Source organism: Enhydra lutris, unplaced genomic scaffold (genome assembly GCF_002288905.1).
Source record: "Enhydra lutris kenyoni isolate GAN:26980312 unplaced genomic scaffold, ASM228890v2 scaffoldscaffold38, whole genome shotgun sequence".
NCBI classification, from domain to species: Eukaryota; Metazoa; Chordata; class Mammalia; order Carnivora; family Mustelidae; genus Enhydra; species Enhydra lutris.
In genome coordinates this window covers 14,113,891-14,132,928 of record NW_019154122.1, presented here as the reverse complement: position 1 = coordinate 14,132,928, position 19,038 = coordinate 14,113,891, and the positions used below count along the sequence as shown (strand labels likewise).

At 42.5% G+C, this 19,038-nt stretch overlaps 1 protein-coding gene across 1 annotated transcript in view; it reads right to left on the bottom strand.

The window, feature by feature from the left end:
- Positions 1 to 19,038, bottom strand: part of LOC111154621 (arginine-glutamic acid dipeptide repeats) — a 497,893-nt gene that overhangs the window by 148,780 nt on the left and 330,075 nt on the right. Inside the window, exon 11 of the mRNA XM_022514341.1 lies at positions 4,320 to 4,418. Coding sequence (XP_022370049.1) covers positions 4,320 to 4,418 — 99 coding nt within the window. The remainder of the gene's footprint in view (positions 1 to 4,319; positions 4,419 to 19,038) is intronic.

Below are 19,038 nucleotides of genomic sequence, written 5' to 3'. Positions count from 1 at the left end.
GGAACATTGTAAGCAACAAAACCTTTACCTTCTGGAACACCTGGAATTTTGCTGAAAGCTGCTTCGACATGAAAATAATTTCCAAAATAAACACAGCCAAGTGGATGGGAAGCAAAGGGAGAAGGGCATACACGGCTCAGCAGAGCACCCACTCTTACAACCTTGCAAGTCGGGCCAAACTCCACAAGGAAAATGCAGGCCCTGAATTTTAAGAAGAATTCAATTAGCGTCCCCAGTATTTCCATAATCAACAGCTGAATGCTAATTAAGCGCAGTGTCAAGCGGCAATGGAATCCCAACGCGATGCACACCGGCACAGCGGCAGCAAATGCTACCTTCAGCTCGCATGCGTAAATAAGCAGAATTAATAACTACCCGAGCATGGAAGGGTGACTTAAGTTTCGATTAGGTGCAGTTCAGCCTGGGGCCTTTGTGCTATATTTAAATGTGTTCACCATGTTTAATTAAAAACCTAATAATCTAGAGTTTCTTTTTTTTTTAATGTTCTGATCAGTATTTTTCTCGTATTTTTCTCCTGTTTCTCTTCACAAGTTTTACTGATTTAAATGGCTTCCTGAAATGGAATAATATTTTCAGCATAATGTAAGTGAGACTGGTTAACCGTCAGTGCGGCCCCCAAAGACAGGCGCCGGCTGTTTCCTTCGGCTCCATCCAACTGACCCAGCATTTCTTCGCAACTGCCTCTCTGATATGACCCAGTTTATTCAGCCTGAGAGACGGCCTCGAGCCCGCTACCCACATGTTTCTCAGTCACTGCACTAAAGCAGAGAGCAGTTGTCAGTTTTGGGCCTAGAATTCGACAGAAACTGCCACAAACCTGGCATCCATTCCACAAGACTTAAAGTGTCTCAGCCCCAAAGAAACTTTGGTGAGAAATATTGTACCTACACACACACAAGCTATCAAAGGAATCACTGAGAAAATGTAAAATCAATGGCCTCCCACTGTGTAATTTTGAGGCCTAAAATCTCAAGAACTGGTGATTATCTGAAAGACCTAGGATGAAGATGTTGGGTGGTGCTATCATTAATAATACGGGAATTTTTTTTCCAAAAGTAAAACTTCGAAGGTCAGCTTTGGGTGCACATACAAGTTTTTCTCTGATGCATAATTATTAACTATTACAAGTTTTAATAAAATGTTAGATGGAGGACAATCTTAATTATGGTAAAGAATCTTTAAAAACACTCATCTTAAATAAAGACCTGTCAATATTCTTCAAGTCCCTCTTGGACAGAACATGCCTCTCTACCAGACACTGGTCTCACCATCAGTGAAGGCCTCACTCTTAGCAAGTTCACCAGTGAGGAGGGCAATCAACGTGGAAGCAAAGCTGCGAGGAACAGAGCTGGCGGCGGCGGCAGGAGAAAGCAAGGGCAAGCTGCCCACAGACGCAGGCAAGCAGTGGAGCAGCTCAGAAGGCGGTGCGATGGCGGCCTCATCGACGTTGCTGCAGTTTGAGCAAACCGGTATCCTGGACGCAGTGACGCTTAAAAATAACCAAAATGTTATTCTGGGGGTGGGGGAGGGTACAGAACAGGAGGTAGGCCCATGTCCTTATTTTCACTGGGACACACTTGCTTTGCTTATTCCTGTGCTTCCTGGGGTGAGATGATGTGGGGAATTCGACCAGAAGGGCCACATGCACCCAGCAGGTCATGTTCTCACAGCCAAAACCAGGCCAAGGCAGAGGTCCACGAGTGCCTGTGCCTGGCTGCCACATAAGCTGGTCAAAGATTTGACTTGGATACATTCATAAGAAGCTGCCTTCAGCCTATCATTTACTCAAGCCCTCTTGCTCATTTGCTTTTCAGGTTTTAGAAAGTGAAACTGAACTTCCTACAAATAAGGGAAGCATTTGATCCCTGGGTTCTGCAAGAACTGGATGAGTGCCAGCACATTTCTCAAAACTCCAACCAAAACAAGAAGCAACCATGACAAAAATGCGCCGGAAAGACAAGGATTCATGCAGTTAGCGATCATTACCACGTCCTTGGGATGTGCAGCAATCTGGAGTCGCGTTTCACTTTTCAAAAGAAAGTCAGGCCTTCTCCGATGTCTAAGACTCCCCTTTCTGTCCCACGGGCTGCCTCAAGTCCCCAAGCCCCAGCAGCAGCAGGGATACAGGCCACACTATGCCCAAGAGAGGCAAGTGCTGCAGGAAGAGGAAGGCGACTTTCCTTTAAGTGGGAGTCCTTAAACCCCAGAAAGAAGGACGGGCCACGGAGAGAGCACCGGGAGCTCCTGGCTGCTGAGAAACCTTAAGGTGAAGGTGAGGGAGGGCCGAGGAGGGCTCCTAGCACAGGCACCGATGGGGGCCCCGCGGTGACGGCCTTTCACACACTCCTTCCATCCTCTCCACCTCCTCGCCTCTTTCTTGCAACAAGGCTGTTTGAGAATCTTAAATTTTTATCAATCAAAATTCTCTCCTTCTCACAAAAATGGGTCCACAGTGAAAAACGACATCTGACTTGACAAAACAATTCTCACATTTTCACTCTGCCACTATTTGAATAACAAACGTTTAAGAAGTTTCCAACTCTTGAATGATCATGTAAAGCATTTAAATATTTAATTTCCAAATAGCAGCACCAACTTCCTCATGCATCTGGTCAGCCGCAAGCGTTAATGGACGACGGACTCCTGACAACGCTCTCTAACCAAACCTTCAGGGCTGCTTCGGTCCCTCCCTGCGGCTTCCTGGCCCACTTCCTGGCTTCCACTCGCCACCCCCTCCCCACGACCTTTCCTCGAACATATCCTCTCGGATCTTGTTCCAGCCCGCACCCAGGATCTCACCACTTCTCCCCAGCACCGATGCCGTGCTCTTCGGTCACTGGTCTTGGGCCTGGAAGCTTGCAATTGCCCCGGAAGCCCACTTGTGACTTGGGCCAGAGTGCGCCCCACCAGCAGATCAAGTCACCCCTCTGCTCAGAATCTGCCCATGCAGACCAAAGAGCAAGGCGCTGACCATCCGTCCACGGGTCACACATGATCCACCGCCTGCCGTCCCCCTCCGCTTCCCCCTCCAGACACATTCCTGCCTACTTCTTGACCATGCCAGGGCCCAGACTTCTCTTCCCTGGCATGATCCAAAAGGCTTATCTTTGCACTAAGGTCTCCGTTCAAATGGTTCTTACCAGGGCCCTTCCTCCGCCCCTTACTGAAGACAGCACCTCCCCACTCCCCCAGTTTCTTCTCCCTCCTCCTTACCTCCTCTATTCTCCCCAGCACACAGCTGTGCTACCACTTGACATATATTGATTTATAGATGGTCTCTCCTCTTAAAACATAAGCCTCATGAGGAGGGGCCTTTTTTTTTTTTTTTTTTAAAGATTTTATTTATTTATTTGACAGAGATCACAAGTAGGCAGAGAGGCAGGCAGAGAGAGAGGAGGAAGCAGGTTCCCCGCTGAGCAGAGAGCCTGATGCAGGGCTCAATCCCAGGACCCCAAGACCATGACCCGAGCCCAAGGCAGAGGCTTAACCCACTGAGGCACCCAGGTGCCCCCGAGGGAACTTTTGTTCTTGATATGGTCCTAACACAGCACCTTGCACAAAGTAAGTACTTAATAAATAAAAAACGAAAAGAGCAAGATTAGGAAAGCACAGAAAAGTTTTTCAACATTCTTTCTTAGCATATTTTAAAGTATCAGCAACAGGCTTACAATTGATATGTCTACCAGTGCCAGCCTTCATCTTAATTTCTTTCAACCTAAAGGGCAAACGTCAAGCAGTACCACTCAGACACAAGACTGAAGTAGCAAAAGCACAAGTAATCTGTAAGTCTTTTACAGCAATACCTTTCAGAAGTCACAAGATGGGGAGGTAGCTTCACGAGAACTCGGTCTGCTGGAACAGGAATCCATGGGCACTCAAATCTGTATTTGTGGGCACGTACTTTATCTCCCCACCTTCTCTGATGGGCCATAATGACAGGATGAATATGTAAGAGCCACAGTATTTACATAATCAGGTCTATGCTTCCTCCAAGTCACTGGCTCCACTTAAGATATGTATCAACTAGTTTAAAAATGCTGGGTTTTAAAATGGGGAGGGATCAAACTGGCTTGCTAGACCAGCCAACCAACACTCCCAATCTCTTCCCTTTCCATGAAACCTGAGAAAACCCTTCCCACTAAGCTAAGATCAAGTCTCTCTGCACAATTATGACGCTTGCAGGCTCTTTCCTTTGACTAACGGCTACCACGGGCAACCCCCAGAGGCGCAGGGAGGGCACACTTGAGAAGCCAACAGCCTGGTGACACCAGCCACAAGACCACCCCGTCCGCACTCACCACTTCATCCTCCGTCCAGCACTTTTCGATCAGCTTGGGCACAGGCTTCTTCACCAGGCGCTGTAGGGCTTTGCCCGCATCATACCCACTCTCATGTAGCTAAAACAACAACAACAACTTCCGTTAGTGAAGCGTGCCAAGTAACAGATCCGGAAGCAAATCAATAAAACAGAAGCCCTGCAATTGTTCCAACAGAAGAACCACGGAAAGGGTATGCTTGTCAGCAAGAGAATTCGCTCTCCTCCAATGGCCCCCTGCCCCCAGTTCCAGCTGTTCTGGGAAAGGGAGGCAGGTAAGGTAGAGAACACTTTGGCAAGAACAGGAATAGGATTCAGAACAACAGTAACAAACACTTTCTGAACATGTGGCCGGAGAGAATGGGGAGCATAATCCATGTACTTATTCTTTCTTAAGCCTACGAGAAAGGTATTTTCTCATTTAAGCTTATAGGGTAGGAACTACAGTCACCCCATTTTATTGATGAGAAAACTGAGGCACAGAAAGGTCAAAACCAGCAGGCTGTAAAGCCAGGACTCCAGCCAGTGTGATTTCTACCCACTCTTGTCTCATTCCCCCCAAAAGGCAGTTCAAAACCTACTGAATTATGTTATTTCCCTTCAGCATCTCTGAAGTCTTTCAACTGCAGTAATTTCACTTAAAAATTTTTTTTCAAGTATCTGAACTGTAAGAGCTTTTTCATGAAACTCTTTAACAGTATACTAGCAATACATGAGAATGAAGATGCTGGTTTATCTACACTCTCCTTCTAGGACCAGACTTCTCTCTCATTAAAGGTAATAAACTTCTTCCATTCCATATCCTTTCCAACCCCAGGCAGTGCCTGACACCACTCACCCTCTCTATCTTGCAAAGACTTTCTTCTCTGGTTCATGTGACCCCAAACCCCTTCTAGTTCCAGAGTTTCAACCTGCAGACAATGGAATGAAATAACAGAAAGATCCTCTTGCTTAATCTACCTCCCCTAACTATGGCCATTCCTCCAAAATTCTCACGGGAAATCTGGCTTTCCTTTACAGACAGAATCCGTTTTGGCTAAGATCTTATTTCTAGCGCCTACCACAGTCCGTAGCATATGGAGATCTAAGAGAACGACTGGTTAAATTAATGAATAAACGCCTTCAACTACTGTCCCTGTGCAAACTCCACCCAAATCTAAACCTCAGTTGACTGGAATTCATTCGGCTTGAAGTTGACAAAGTGCCTACTTCGTTCCATGGGATGTACTAGACCCGGGGCCCACAGGACTGAACAAAACAGGCAAAGAAATCCCTGCTGTCATAGAGCAGACCTTCCAATCTTCTCACCCGTGTTTCAATCCCTTATCTGAGCAATTCACAAGCATCAGCTGCAAACTCAGAACGAATAAGGTCCACACCTTAGCAAACCATAGTTTTTATTTCCAGGAAACTTGCAAACTCCTAAGGATGTGTCATGGGGACACAATACATAGGAGATGACAAGATCGAGCAGATGATAGTAATCGCTACTACGTAGGTGTAAGTAAAGAACTGCAGACACACAAGAAAGAGGAGAGAACACAGGGTTTCCCCTCTTTAGTAGAAGACTCCTAAGAAGGATGTGCAAATTGCCTTCCCACCAACTGCTACAGACCCAGGGCTGGGCATATAGTAAGCCTGCAGTAAATATTTATTGAGTAAGCTAAAATAGTATTTGAAACATACACAGCCAGTCTCTTTTCTAACTACTCAACTGCTAATGGAAGAGATATCACAAATATCCATTTTCATTGCACATTCAGAGAAAGAGAAGGTATTAAAAATTAAAATTTCCTGAGTATTCTCACAGTTTAGATAACTCCATTTATTTTAAATCCAGGTCCAAGGAAGTCCAGACTATTTATTAACTATAACAATAAGTCACTACCTTAAAACAAAACGAAATACCTACAACAACAATTAATGTTAGATTGTTGGATTCTGAGTTTTTTTTTGTTTGTTTTTTGTTTTATTTAATTTGACAGAGAGAGAAAGAGAGAGAGAGAGAGAGACCACAAGTAGGCAGAGAGGCAAGCAGAGAGAGAGGGGGAAGCAGACGCCCCGCTGAGCAGGGAGCCCGATGCGAGGCTCGAGCCCAGGACCCTGAGATCGTGACCTGAGCCAAAGGCAGAGGTTTAACCCACTGAGCCACCGGGCACCCCTGGATTCTGTTTTGATGATGGTACTGTATGGGTGTGGGTGGGGGGGAGGGTGTATGTACTGAATATGAATGCGAGATAGTAACATATTTTAATAACATTCATCATTAGATCTTCATCTCGACTTATTTCAGCAGTATAAAAAGATGAAAATAAAGTTAGATTTTCAAACTTTGCTCAAAATCCAGACCAAGCAGATACCTGTCAAGTTCTATAATACAATAAGTTTCTATAATACAATAAGAATCTATAATATGACCTTAACAATGTGGACCAGAACTGAATAAAAGAAAAAACTGTATGCCTATTTAATTTTTTTAAAAGCACATATTTTAGTGATAATCTGAAATCAATTCAAGTTGATCAAATCATAAATTCTTAATAAAAAGCTTATGGAAAATTAACAACATTTCTTAAGAGGTAATTATAGTATATGAGGTAATTATGAAGAGCTATGGACTCTGGAGCCAGACTATGTGGACTCAAATTCTAGCTCTATTACTAGAATCCAGCGACTTACTTATCCTCTCTGGGACTTAATGTTGTCATCTTTAAAAATGAGTATAATAATAACATCTACATCTTAGGGTATTATAAGGATAACATTAGAAAACACATGTAAATTGCTTAGAACTGCACCCGGCACATAATACCCTAAATGAGTATTAGTGATTTGTTTTTAAAAGGAAAGAGTAAAGAAAAAAAAAAGGAAGCAGTCTCTACTCAATTTTCTGGATTAGATAGTAGCCTTTTGGCGGGGCAGTGGGGGGTAGACTGTTAAACTATAAACAAAACCACTTATGTTTCACAAAATTATTCATGTTAATCATTTTTGAAATTTGACTAAAATACTGGTATAGTACACAGAAAAAATTTTAAAATTTAAAGTCTTATATGGTTGATAGGAAATTACTCTTAAGAACGTAAGGCCTGTTCAAAAGTGTACTGCTGAATGAAGCTAAATCAAATCTCATTAATCCCTGGGCCATTCCTGACTTTCGGTGAACCAAGGCCAACTTTGAATGGGAGCTGCAAGAAACGTTCTGAACAATCTGCTGAACTTCTGGCTATTTGGTTTATTAGAAAAGCTGCCCAATGCACACATGGCGCCCTCAGTTAAATTTCTAGTGAGCTGCTTATTTGTTCCCTAAACATATCCCAGTGTTCACACTTCCTTCACAAATCTTCATTTCTCATCACACTTTCCCCTGAAGAAGCCGTTGCAACGCATGTGTGGTAACTCTGGCTTCCTTCCGCTACTCATTCTCTAAATAATGGGAAATTCCCTCCTTTCATTTGATCCACTGTCTGCCCGTCCTCTTAAAATATTCCTGCTCCTGACCTTTCCATGATATAAACCCAATAAATATTTAGTGTCTGCTCCCACACCTCTACCAAGACATATTTGAAAAGCCAGAGATATGGGATTATTTACCAACAGTGATGAAATATTTACTGAACAAATGAAGTTAGGGTATTATTGTGTTGTCATCAATAATTCATAAACGCTAGTCCAAAAGCCCGTTGTCAAGGGGTGGCTCTGCCCCGCCCCGAACCTTTCCACACCTTCACCTTCTTCTGAATGTTATAAACATTTAATTCTACTTTCTAGGAATCTTGTCTGAGAACATTCTGAAAGTTTTACATCTTTACAGAAATCCTTAAATTATATTTAATTAAAGATATACTTTGAACATACTAAAAGTTGTTACGGCCCTCACAGCTTCACAAAAGTGAAGATCAGTTCTGAGCACCTTGGGAAAATTACCGGAGTTCAGGACATCCTTCATTCCTTCCACAGACGTGTACCTAGTGCTAAACTGGGCCAGATGCTACTCTAGGTGCCAGGAAGAGATACAGCTTTGGAGAACACCGACACGCACATCAGGAACGGAGGAGCGAGAAGGGGCAACCTGTGAGAGGCAGTGGAAAGTATCAGTTTGGTACAACACGTCTATCTAAATCTCACATTCAAACTCCAGGGTCTTCAAAGGGTGGGTACTACCTTCTTCAGTCCATGTATGAGGCAACAAGTAAGCTCTTCTAAAAGAAGGACGGTTTTCTAGATGGTTATGAAGATTTCCCTTCTTCAGACTGGAGCCAAAATAATGTTTGAGGAAGAGCTAAACTGGATATTTCAACTGTATTCTTTATGTATATTAGAATTAAACCTACGAAAATATTGGCTACCTTAAATCTCAAAAAAAAAAAAAAAAAAAAAAAAAGCCATTAAAAAATTCTCCTCTAGGGGCGCCTGGGTGGCTCAGTGGGTTAAGCCGCTGCCTTCGGCTCAGGTCATGATCTCAGAGTCCTGGGATTGAGCCCTGTATTGGGCTTCCTGCTCAGCAGGGAGCCTGCTTCCTCCTCTCTCTCTCTGCCTGCTTCTCTGCCTGCTTGTGATCTCTCTCTCTGTCAAATAAATAAATAAAATCTTAAAAAAAAAAATTCTCCTCTAATACAGCATCAAGCTCTAACAAATTATAATAATTTCACCTTGTGGAAAACATGTGGGTTTCAAATACCTGATCATAACCATACAGACATATCTATATAGTGAGGAAATGTAGCGCAGGCTTCTCACTATCGCTGAAGTAAAAAGGTCCTTTAATGTGAATAAAATTTTCTACCATATCCCCAGAGAACACTGCTCAAAGAAACTGCAATGAAGACGGGGTGGGGGGGGGACCCTCAAATGTCTTACAGCTTCACTTTGTAGCCTTGGAAAAGCAATTAAAGGAAGATTAGTAAATCCTTCTGTCCATTTTGCAAGCAGGCAGGGCTAGTAAATTCTGGGGTTAAATGTAATTTTAATGTAGAGTATAGCAAACTGTACCATTCCGGAGCGACTGGGAAAAAAATCATCACAAAATACAAGGACCAAGATACAACATCATTACTCAACCAGCTGCCAAGGTTTACAAGCTACTGGTGGGAGAAGCATTTAGATCTCACACCCCCTCACCTGCCAGCCACTAAAGCAGGATGTCATTCAGCTGAAACCACTGTTTTCAGATTCATCATCCCGGGGTGGGGGTGGGGGGTACAATCCAATGATCAGGGAGGCAGATACTTGTAAATCTGTTGCTTCCACATCACTGAACTGCAAGTCTGCACTTCTACACAAGCAAAATCTGTCTTCCCCTAAACCACAGGTCACTAGACGAGGAATGTGATAACAAAATGGTGATACGTCATCAATCTCCAAGTCTTTCAAGTCACTCCATCAAGGAACCATCCCTGCTTTACTGTTTTCCACCAGTTCCACCTTTGGTCCCCTGGGCTGGCACCACAGAATCCTCAGGCTGTGCTCTTTTCTTCACTTTTGGTTTGTTCACTGTGAGACAGCAAACAGGACTGTTCCACTATCAGGTGTCCGGTGCTCCTCTACCACACCTTCCAGGGCCCGTGAGGTCCAGTGGGACGTCCCAGCCTCAGAGGCAGGCTGCACGCACCACATGCTCCTGGCCCGCCACCGTCTCAGCAAGAGTTACTACGGACCTCCTATGCCAGACATTGTGCTAGCAAGGACCGGCAGGACTGAACCGGCAGAGTCAACCTCGTGGGGGATTTGGTGCTAAAAACAAGGGCAGCCTGAGTAACACAAGCTCCTGCTTTGGTTCTACTGTAACAATCGAAACCCCCACACAGAGCCAAAGACTATGATACCACATGTGACTGGATGCATTTGGTCAGCTGCATAAAAAGCTCTCAACAACCATGGGCACCCAGCCGCCCCTCCTATATAAGCCGTCCCATTGTCAATGCCTCTGTCAATGCCTAGTGAACACAGCATAGGATCTGAGGAAGGAGACAGATTCTTGTTATCAGTTTTGTCACAAACTGGCTGAGCTGAGGTTTTCATCTATCAAATGGGCCTCACGCCACTCTCCCACAGTTGTGTCAAAAGACAATGGAAGGTATGAAATGAGATATGTGACAAGATACGTGAAATGTCAAAAGGCTATCAACTGTGCACAGGCATCATCACGGGCACACGTCTCTTATCAAAGACTGCTCAGCAACCCCAAGGTCAACAGAGCACCTGCTGTACAGTGCTGGAGACGACACACCCGCCTCGGGCTCCTTACAGCTTCTGACCTCTCCGTGGTTAGCAGCAAAGAAGGATCATGCCCCAAGAAGAAAAACACATTTCTGCATAATTGCCCAAGTTAAATGTGCTACTCTCGCTCTGCCTGACAAATCATTCCCTGCTTATTACTTTCTATAATTTAATATATATAAGTGCTTTACTGGCAAGCTTCTCGAAAGAATAAATAATACTTAATGACTGCCTACAGTTTAATTAACTTATGATTGAACTTCTCATGGATTGCTATAAACATTAAATTACATCCTTCCTCAAAGCTGCCATGGACGGAGATACAGTTTTAAGCTTTAGCCCTGCTGCCTAATAGTTCTGAAATTTCAGCAAATCTGTATATTGGACAGAGAGGTGAGAATCAACCTTAATGCCTAGTTATAAAGTATGTTATTTTATAAAGCAAGGACAGGGTCTTAATTTAACTAAGACAAAAGTATGCACATGTCCAAATACCTCATTTATATTACAGCCATCATTAAGCATCACAGGATCTTGGGCAGTCGTATTAGCACAAACTCTGTGTATTACCACAAGGCTTCAAGTTTCTGCTCTGGCTTCTCATCTTAGCTGCCGTTTTTGGTCTGCGTGATATTGCAAATAAATTTTCCTTTTGGCATGGCTCAGCTGTCAGGCACCTCTGTTCTGTAATGAACCCATGAATTACATCTCCCTGCTCTGACATCTCTGGTCTCACACATCAAAATATTGTTCTTCAATTGTAATTTATAACTTAATTTAAATGTCCCTTTTGCTGTGACCTTTTTAGATCAAATGGCATTGCATCTGGCAGTTTCTCCTACCCCAAAGCATCCTTTCGCAATTATAGCCATTATAATAATGGTAGAAAAAGCCTGAGTTAGACTGCATCCATGCTAAATATTAAATAATTGCAGTCCATTACGAACAATATTAGATTTTAAAGGCCATAGAGAAAGCAAGGCTGTTGTGGATCTAAGCCCTGTGTTCCTGAGGGAAGGCTGACTCCTTAGGACAGAGCAAAACCAATCCCCTACAGAATGAGTAGACCTCTGGCCACAGAGAGAAAAACTACCGCTGGATGCATGAATCTGGATCATTTATGCTGTTTTTGTGAATGATAATGATGTGTCAGTTCGGAAAGATCTATGTCTGATCACAAGCGGAAATGGTTCAGGGCCACAAGTGGAAATTAAAACACTTTTTCATTTACTCCTGAGCATTCTCACAGCCTTGAATACAGAAAAACAGTATGTAAGGCTCTACTCTAGAGGGTCAGAAAAAAACATAGTTCTTCCATCTCATGGGAATGTAGGCACTAGTGAACCCACTGATAAAGGCCTAAACTGACCTAGAACGTATATGTGAAAGGCCAGCTATGAGTCAATTTTATCCAGATTCCTTCAGAAAGTTTATTTAAGAAAATGAATAAAAACAAAAACCTCAAGACCAGGGTGTCTGGCTAGCTCAGTCATTAGACCATGTGACTCTTGATCTCAGGGCTGTGAGTTCAAACCCCATACTGGGTATAGAGATTACTTAAAAAACAAAACAAACAAACAAAAATCCTCAAGAGCAGCTACAAAGTATTAAGTAAAAAACATTTACAGAAATTGCTGGAACTTCCCTAAGTTGAGTTTAGGTGCAGAAATGACTGCTCCCAATCCATGAAGCTCAGAAAGCTTAACCCCAGTGCTTTTGAACAAGTAATTTTAAGTTGTGTTAAAAAAACAGTACACTGGGGCACCTAGGTTACTCAGTTGTTAAGTATCTGCCTTCAGCTCAGGTCATGATACCAAGGTTTGGGGGTTGAGCCCCATGTTGGGCTCCCTGCTCAGCGGGAGGCCTGCTTCTCCCTCTCCCACCCTCACCCCGCTTGTGTTCCTCTTTTCTCTCTGTTAAATAAATAAAATCTTTAAAAAAATAAAAACAAAAACAAAAAACCAGTACACCTATTCTTTCTGATCACAATGATAACTAACAGAACCAGGAAAATTAAAGAGGCATGCCCTGAAGCATGTGTGACTCCAGAGCAGGAACACTTCTTTCTTTTTCTTTCTTTTTTTTCTTTTAATTTAATTTTATTTATTTATTTGACAGTGAGAGATCACAAGTAGACAGAGAGGCAGGTAGAGAGAAAGGGAAGCAGGCTCCCTGCTGAGCAGAGAGCCTGACGCAGGGCTCGATCCCATGACCCTGGGATCATGACCTGAGCTGAAGGCAGAGGATGAACCCACCGAGCCACCCAGGTGCCCCTCTTTTTATTTATTTATTTATTTTAAAGATTTTGTTTATTTATTTGACAGAGAGAGATATCACAAGTAGGCAGAGAGGCAGGCAGAGAGAGAGGAAGAAGCAGGCTCCCCGCTGAGCAGAAAGCCCCATGCGGGGCTCGATCCCAAGACCCTGGGATCATGACCTGAGCTGAAGGCAGAGGCTTAACCCACTGAGCCACCCAGGTGTCCCAGTAGGGGCACTTCTGAGGGACTGCTCTTATATCTGGAAACCTCAGCCAAGAGCAGAGCTGGTGACTAAGAGAGAAGCAAACAGACTCCAGGCAGTTATAGTAGAGCTCTCGAGCAACGGCCTTGGAGAACCTAGAAGGCCCTCAGTCTGGGCCTTAGAAACCTAGCTTCTGAAATTCTGCTTTTCCCAAACAAAGGGTCTCAGGAGAACAGATGAGACTGCAGAATTTCAAAGCAGCAGTGGCAGAAAACAGCTTGACTGTGGAAGACCACAGAACTTGCAACGCATCACGCAAACCGAAAGTCACAACTCTTAACAGTCACACATAATTTTGTGTGATGGCCACATAATGATGACTCAGAGGTAGCAAGTAAAGGCAGACTTGATTTAAGAACGTGTGAAAATGTATACTTCATTTTGGGATGGGGGGGAATGAAGAGTCAACCTTCTTAAAAATGCTTGGATAACTGATACTCCACCAAGTCCTGGGCTGAGCAGGACTACACAGCTCAGTACGGCTCAACAACTGCCATGCACGGAGGGGGAAGGTAGGCCAGTAAGGGCTGGCAGTCCCATGCCGTCACCTTAGAAGCCCAGCGACTAATGGGCTATGGGTGAGTGTCAGCCTCCTGGGTAAGAGAGCTGGCCAGGGCAACGTAGTTTGTCAGAGTCAGGGCAGGGCTATAGGGCCAGACCAGAAACCAGAAGAGAAGGCAGAGACTTAAAAGAGCAACAGCTTCAAGGGCAACCATGTCAGCAACACAAGACTTGCCCCCGAAGGCTCCATGGGGGCCCAGCTCAGTGGCCTTGAGGTACAGCCAAGGAAGAAATAGCCCCCAAAATCACTGGTCAGAAGAGTTAATCCAGTAGTTATACACAACAACTCTATTACCCAAATATGTTCTTTGTGAAAGAAAAACCAGAGACACTGTACCATATACCACACAAATACTATACTATTCTATAAATCAAATATCCTCAGATATACAGAAATATCACAGTCCCTACTAGAAATATTTTTATACTAAGTATATACTAAGTATATTTTTATACTTAACCAAAAAGCTTTTACGTTAAGTACTCTAATTTATTTCAGTAACACATTATAATATAATAGTAAAGTCCAACTGTGGCAGGCTGAAAAACGAGCCCCAGAAGATACCCACCTCACATTTCTGAAACAGACAAGGCCTTCATTGGGAAAAGGGTCTTTGCAGATAGGATGAAATTAATGATTCTGAGAGGAGGAGATAATTCAGATTATTCAAGTGGGCTCTATATTCAATGGACAAACATCTTTATGAAAGAGAAGCAGTGGGAAAAGAACAGAAAAGATGTAGACCCACAGAGGGGAAGGCAGTGTAAAGGCAGGCAGAGAGAGATGCGGCCACAAATGAAGGAATGCCAGCAGCCACAGGAAGCTGGAAGAAGGATTCTTCTGAGGAGCCAGAGAGAGCAAGGCACAGGGGACACCTCGACGTCACACTCCCAGCCTCTAGCACTGGGAGAGAACACACTTCTGTTGTTTTAAGCCAGCAAGTTTGTGGTGATTTGTTACACCAGCCACAGGAAACTAATACACGAACTTTCAAAGTCTGGAGGTAAAAAAATTATCTAGGAGAGAAAGTATTCCCAAGTATATTTCAAAACTAGTTTAAGAAATATACACACTAGCACAAATATAAACTTTAATATTCTGTAGCATATTTTAGAACTAATGGTAACATATGAGCCCTTTTAAAACTCAGGGGTCTACTTTGTTCTAAGATTAAACGCTTACTTAGATTATCAAGACTTTTAACAAATGCCCTTGCATAAAGGCGTTCTAAAGAACAGGAATTGAATAATGTTTATTACTGAATAAATAAATGAATGATTTTACTAAAGCTTCTCCTTAAATGTAAAAAGGCTAAGGGCTTTTACCTTGATTGGCTAAATACTTACTGTGTTAATATTAATGCTTAATATAGGTTTGTAGATGGGTAAAATTATGATTCATGTTAAGCGGACATTTTTCAAAACACCACATAATTCTCAAAACATTTCACTATGAAAGAAAGAAATCATTTGAGAAAGAAGCCTTCTTAAATTTTTAAAGGAACTTTCTAAATTTGCCAAACACAAGGAAAGGCCAAGTCAATTCCCCAGCCCCTGCTGAGTGTCTAGAAGAAAGGATGGAGATGCACCAAGAGGCTAGAGCATGAAGGATTTCTTTATTGTTTATTTATTTATTTTGTTAAAAGTAGGCTCCAAGCCCAACCTGGACCCCAATGCGGGGCTCAAACTCACAACCCTGAGATCAAGACCTAAGCTGAGACCAAGAGTCACACACTCAACAGACTGAGCCACGCAGGTACCCCAAGCATGAAGGATTTCTAATGAATGGGCTGAAGAGCAAAGCCCCAAACCTGCAGATTGACAGACATTTCAAGAGGACTGCTATAAGGCACTGGGCTCAGTTCTGTTCTTTCCTCAAGTCTAAATTATTATGTGTAGATACATGACAGGGTGTGCTTATTAATCTGTAAGTGATATTCATACTTACAGAATTTTATGAAGATTAAGGGGCGCCTGGGGGACTCAGTCAGTAACACAGCCAGCATTGATTTCCACTCAGGTCCTGATCTCAGGGTCCTGGGATGGAGCCCCACACTGGGCTCTGCGCTCAGTGGGGAGTCTGCTAGAGATTCTCTCTCCCTCTCCCTCTCCCCCTCCCTCTGCTCGCTCTTATTCTCTCTAAAATAAATAAATACATCTTAAAAAAAAAAAAAGAACGTTATGAAGACTAAATGAATTCATTCATAAAAATGAGTAGCATATAATTGCTATATAGCATACTAGCTATACAGCATAGAATTATTATATGTGCTATATATATTATATATGCTATATAGCATAAAACTAATAATAAGCATATAATAGCATATGATTGCTATATGGCATACAAGCATGTAAGTACTCAATCAACACATTTTAATTTTGTTGTTATTAATATAGCTCTTGTTACAAATGACATCAGGCAGCAGACTAATAGTTGATATCCAATAGAATGAAAATAGTGATAAGCTTAAGGTCCTGTGCCTGGTTCAAAAAATCAGTCAAAATGCTGAGGGTGGGAGAGAAATGGCTTAGCAAAGGCCAGTACACAGAGAGAAATGAAATGAAACAAGACAAAACACAAGACAAAAAAAGACCAAAAAAATGTGACAAGCACACATTCATAAAAGCTTAGACTGCGTCAGGAAGATGAGCTTTTAGGAAAGCTGAAGTGGTATTTCTTTGTCACCTTATGCCAATCAGATTGGGGAATGCTGCTTCAGCGAAGGTGCTGCATTTCTAAAAACACAGACAAAGCTGACCAGAAGCAGAAATAAAATGGTTGTGAAATATAAAATGGCTTAACAGTATTACACAACTCAAAAATGTTACCCTCAGTGAAAGACGCCAGTCACAAGAGGCCGTATATACTCTATGATCCCATGTATATGAAATGTCCAGAATAAACAAGTCCATAGAGCTGGAAGGCAGACTAGTAATTGCTGAGGCTGGAGTAGGGGAGAACTGAAGGGTGATGCTAATGGGTACAGGGTTCTTTCTGGAATAACAAAAACATACAATTGACTGTGGTGACAGTTGCACAAATGTGGGAATATTATAAAAGCCATAAAATGGGACACTTTAAATGGGTGAAACGTATGAATTGTATATCAATACAGCTATTCTAGAAAAAAGAAGAAAAATGGGAAAAGGGGGGGGGGAGTGGCTAAAGAAACTTGAGAGTGGTTCATGTGGAAAAGCCAAGCAGGGCCACAATCATGAAGACCTGCATCAGGAGCATGACAAGTGAGAAGAACTTAGAGTGATACTTTCCTGTTAAAACTATCAAAAACAGTGCTCGCTTCGGCAACACATATACTAAAACTATCAAAAGCAGGGGCGTCTGGGTGGCTCAGAGCCTTAAACATCTGTCTTTGGCTCAGGTCATGATCTCAGGGGTCCTGGGATCGTGCTCCATGTCAGGATCCCTGCTCAGCAGGGAGTCTGCTTCTCCCTCTCCCTCTGTATCCCCCACCTGTGTGCACATGCACGCGCGCGCTCTCTCTCTCTCAGAAATAAATAAAATCTTAAAAAAAAAAACTATCAAATATAAAATCACTGCTGCAATAAGTCATAAAGGTGCCATTACCAGAGGTTAACGTAAGAGGCCTTCTATCTCCCCATCCACCCCTGAGGAGCTTTGAGAATGCTCTCTGTTGTACTTAGTAAAAGAACAGAGCAGGGCATAATGTTAAACTTTGACTAAAGCTACAAATCACCTACAAATGAACAAAACATCAAAGCATTAAATTAAAAAGTCATCTTCATCCAAATGAGACGAAAAGAATAAATCATGCAATCTGTCAAAGTGATGTTGCCTGGATCTTTTGGGGTTTTTTGTTTTGTTTTTTCAGATTTTACTTTTTTATTTGAGAGACAGAGACAGAGAGAAAGAGAGAGAGAGAATGTGAGAGTAGGAAGAGGGGCAGACAAGGAGGGAGAGGGAAAGGGGTGGAATCTCCAGTACAACCCACACTGAGTGCGGAGCCCGATGGAGGTCTTGATCTCAGGTTCCTGAGACCATGACCTGGGCCAAAACCAAGAGCTGGACACTCAGCCAAATGACCCACCCAGGCGTCCCTGCCTAGAACTTCTGAACAAAGTGAATTTATTAAGTTTTCAGCCCAAAGAGAGCCATATTGGTACATTTCTAAACACTGAAACAATTTTCAAAAGTTCAAAATGTTTCTAACTGATCAAAGTATAATAAATAAAACCTCAACTCTATGTATTATGCTGATAATCATTGAAAAGGACTTGGTTATACCAGAAAACCACTGCATCTTTACTTATGCTACAATTAACAATGTCATATGCTGTATACGCCAATATCTTGATATAATATAAATAAAATACTAGCAGAGGTGTTTGCCAAGGCTGATTTACATAGGGTGCTGTTCTGAAATTTACTGCATTTCCATAATAAGAAATCACACAGCATATAAACTTTTTTCCCATTTCTCTTTTCAACAACAAATCAAAATCTTAGAGGAAAAAACCCACCATCCTACTATTTCATAATGACTAATCTGAATGGAGAATGGTAAAAAGAATTTAAGTAAGGGGGCGCCTGGGTAGCTCAGTGGATTAAACATCAGCCATCAGATCAGGTCATGATCCCAGGGTCCTGGGTCCTGGGTCCTGGGATCAAGCCCCACATCGGGCTCCCTGCTCACTGGAGAAGCCTGCTTTTACCTCCGCCTCTGCCCCTTCCCCCAACTCATTTGTGCACACACCTGCTTTCCCACTCTCTCCTTCTCTAATAAATAAATAAAATCTTAAAAAAAAAGAAAAGAATTTAATTAAGGGTGTGAGTGTAGCACGAACACCACAAGAATCCTGATCATAAGCTTTAGACAAGCTGTAATAAAAGGGCTTCCCAGTAATGCCTTATTTGGGAGATAGAAAATACACAACATTCATTTAAGTCATAAGTACTGCAAAACTAACTCAGGGCCAGATGCTTTAGTGAAGTCCATTTACGATGAACAAATAGAATACCTCTGAGAGAAATTCTATAGACTTAATTTTTTTTATAATAAAAGAGAGAAACATGACCCTGAGAGTAGGCTAATCAGTACACTCTGCTATGCCAGCCTTATAATTCCAGGTTCTGGGTGATATGATGTGATCTGGGCTTGAACCTGATGTCATTCACTCAGCAAATACTTAGTGCCTCTCTACTAGGTACTAGGCATTGGGCTACGCCTCAGAAAACAAAGATGAATTAATACCCAACTGTTAGCAAATAGTGATTATTTATAGATCAGAGATAAAAAAACTAACTATGAAGCTACTGGAAGCCTTGCATCCTTTGTTGAAGGAGATGTGGATGTGCATAAATAAGTAAGCAAACAAATATATACTCTCTTGAATATGTAAAAAGCTTAATCCAAATACCT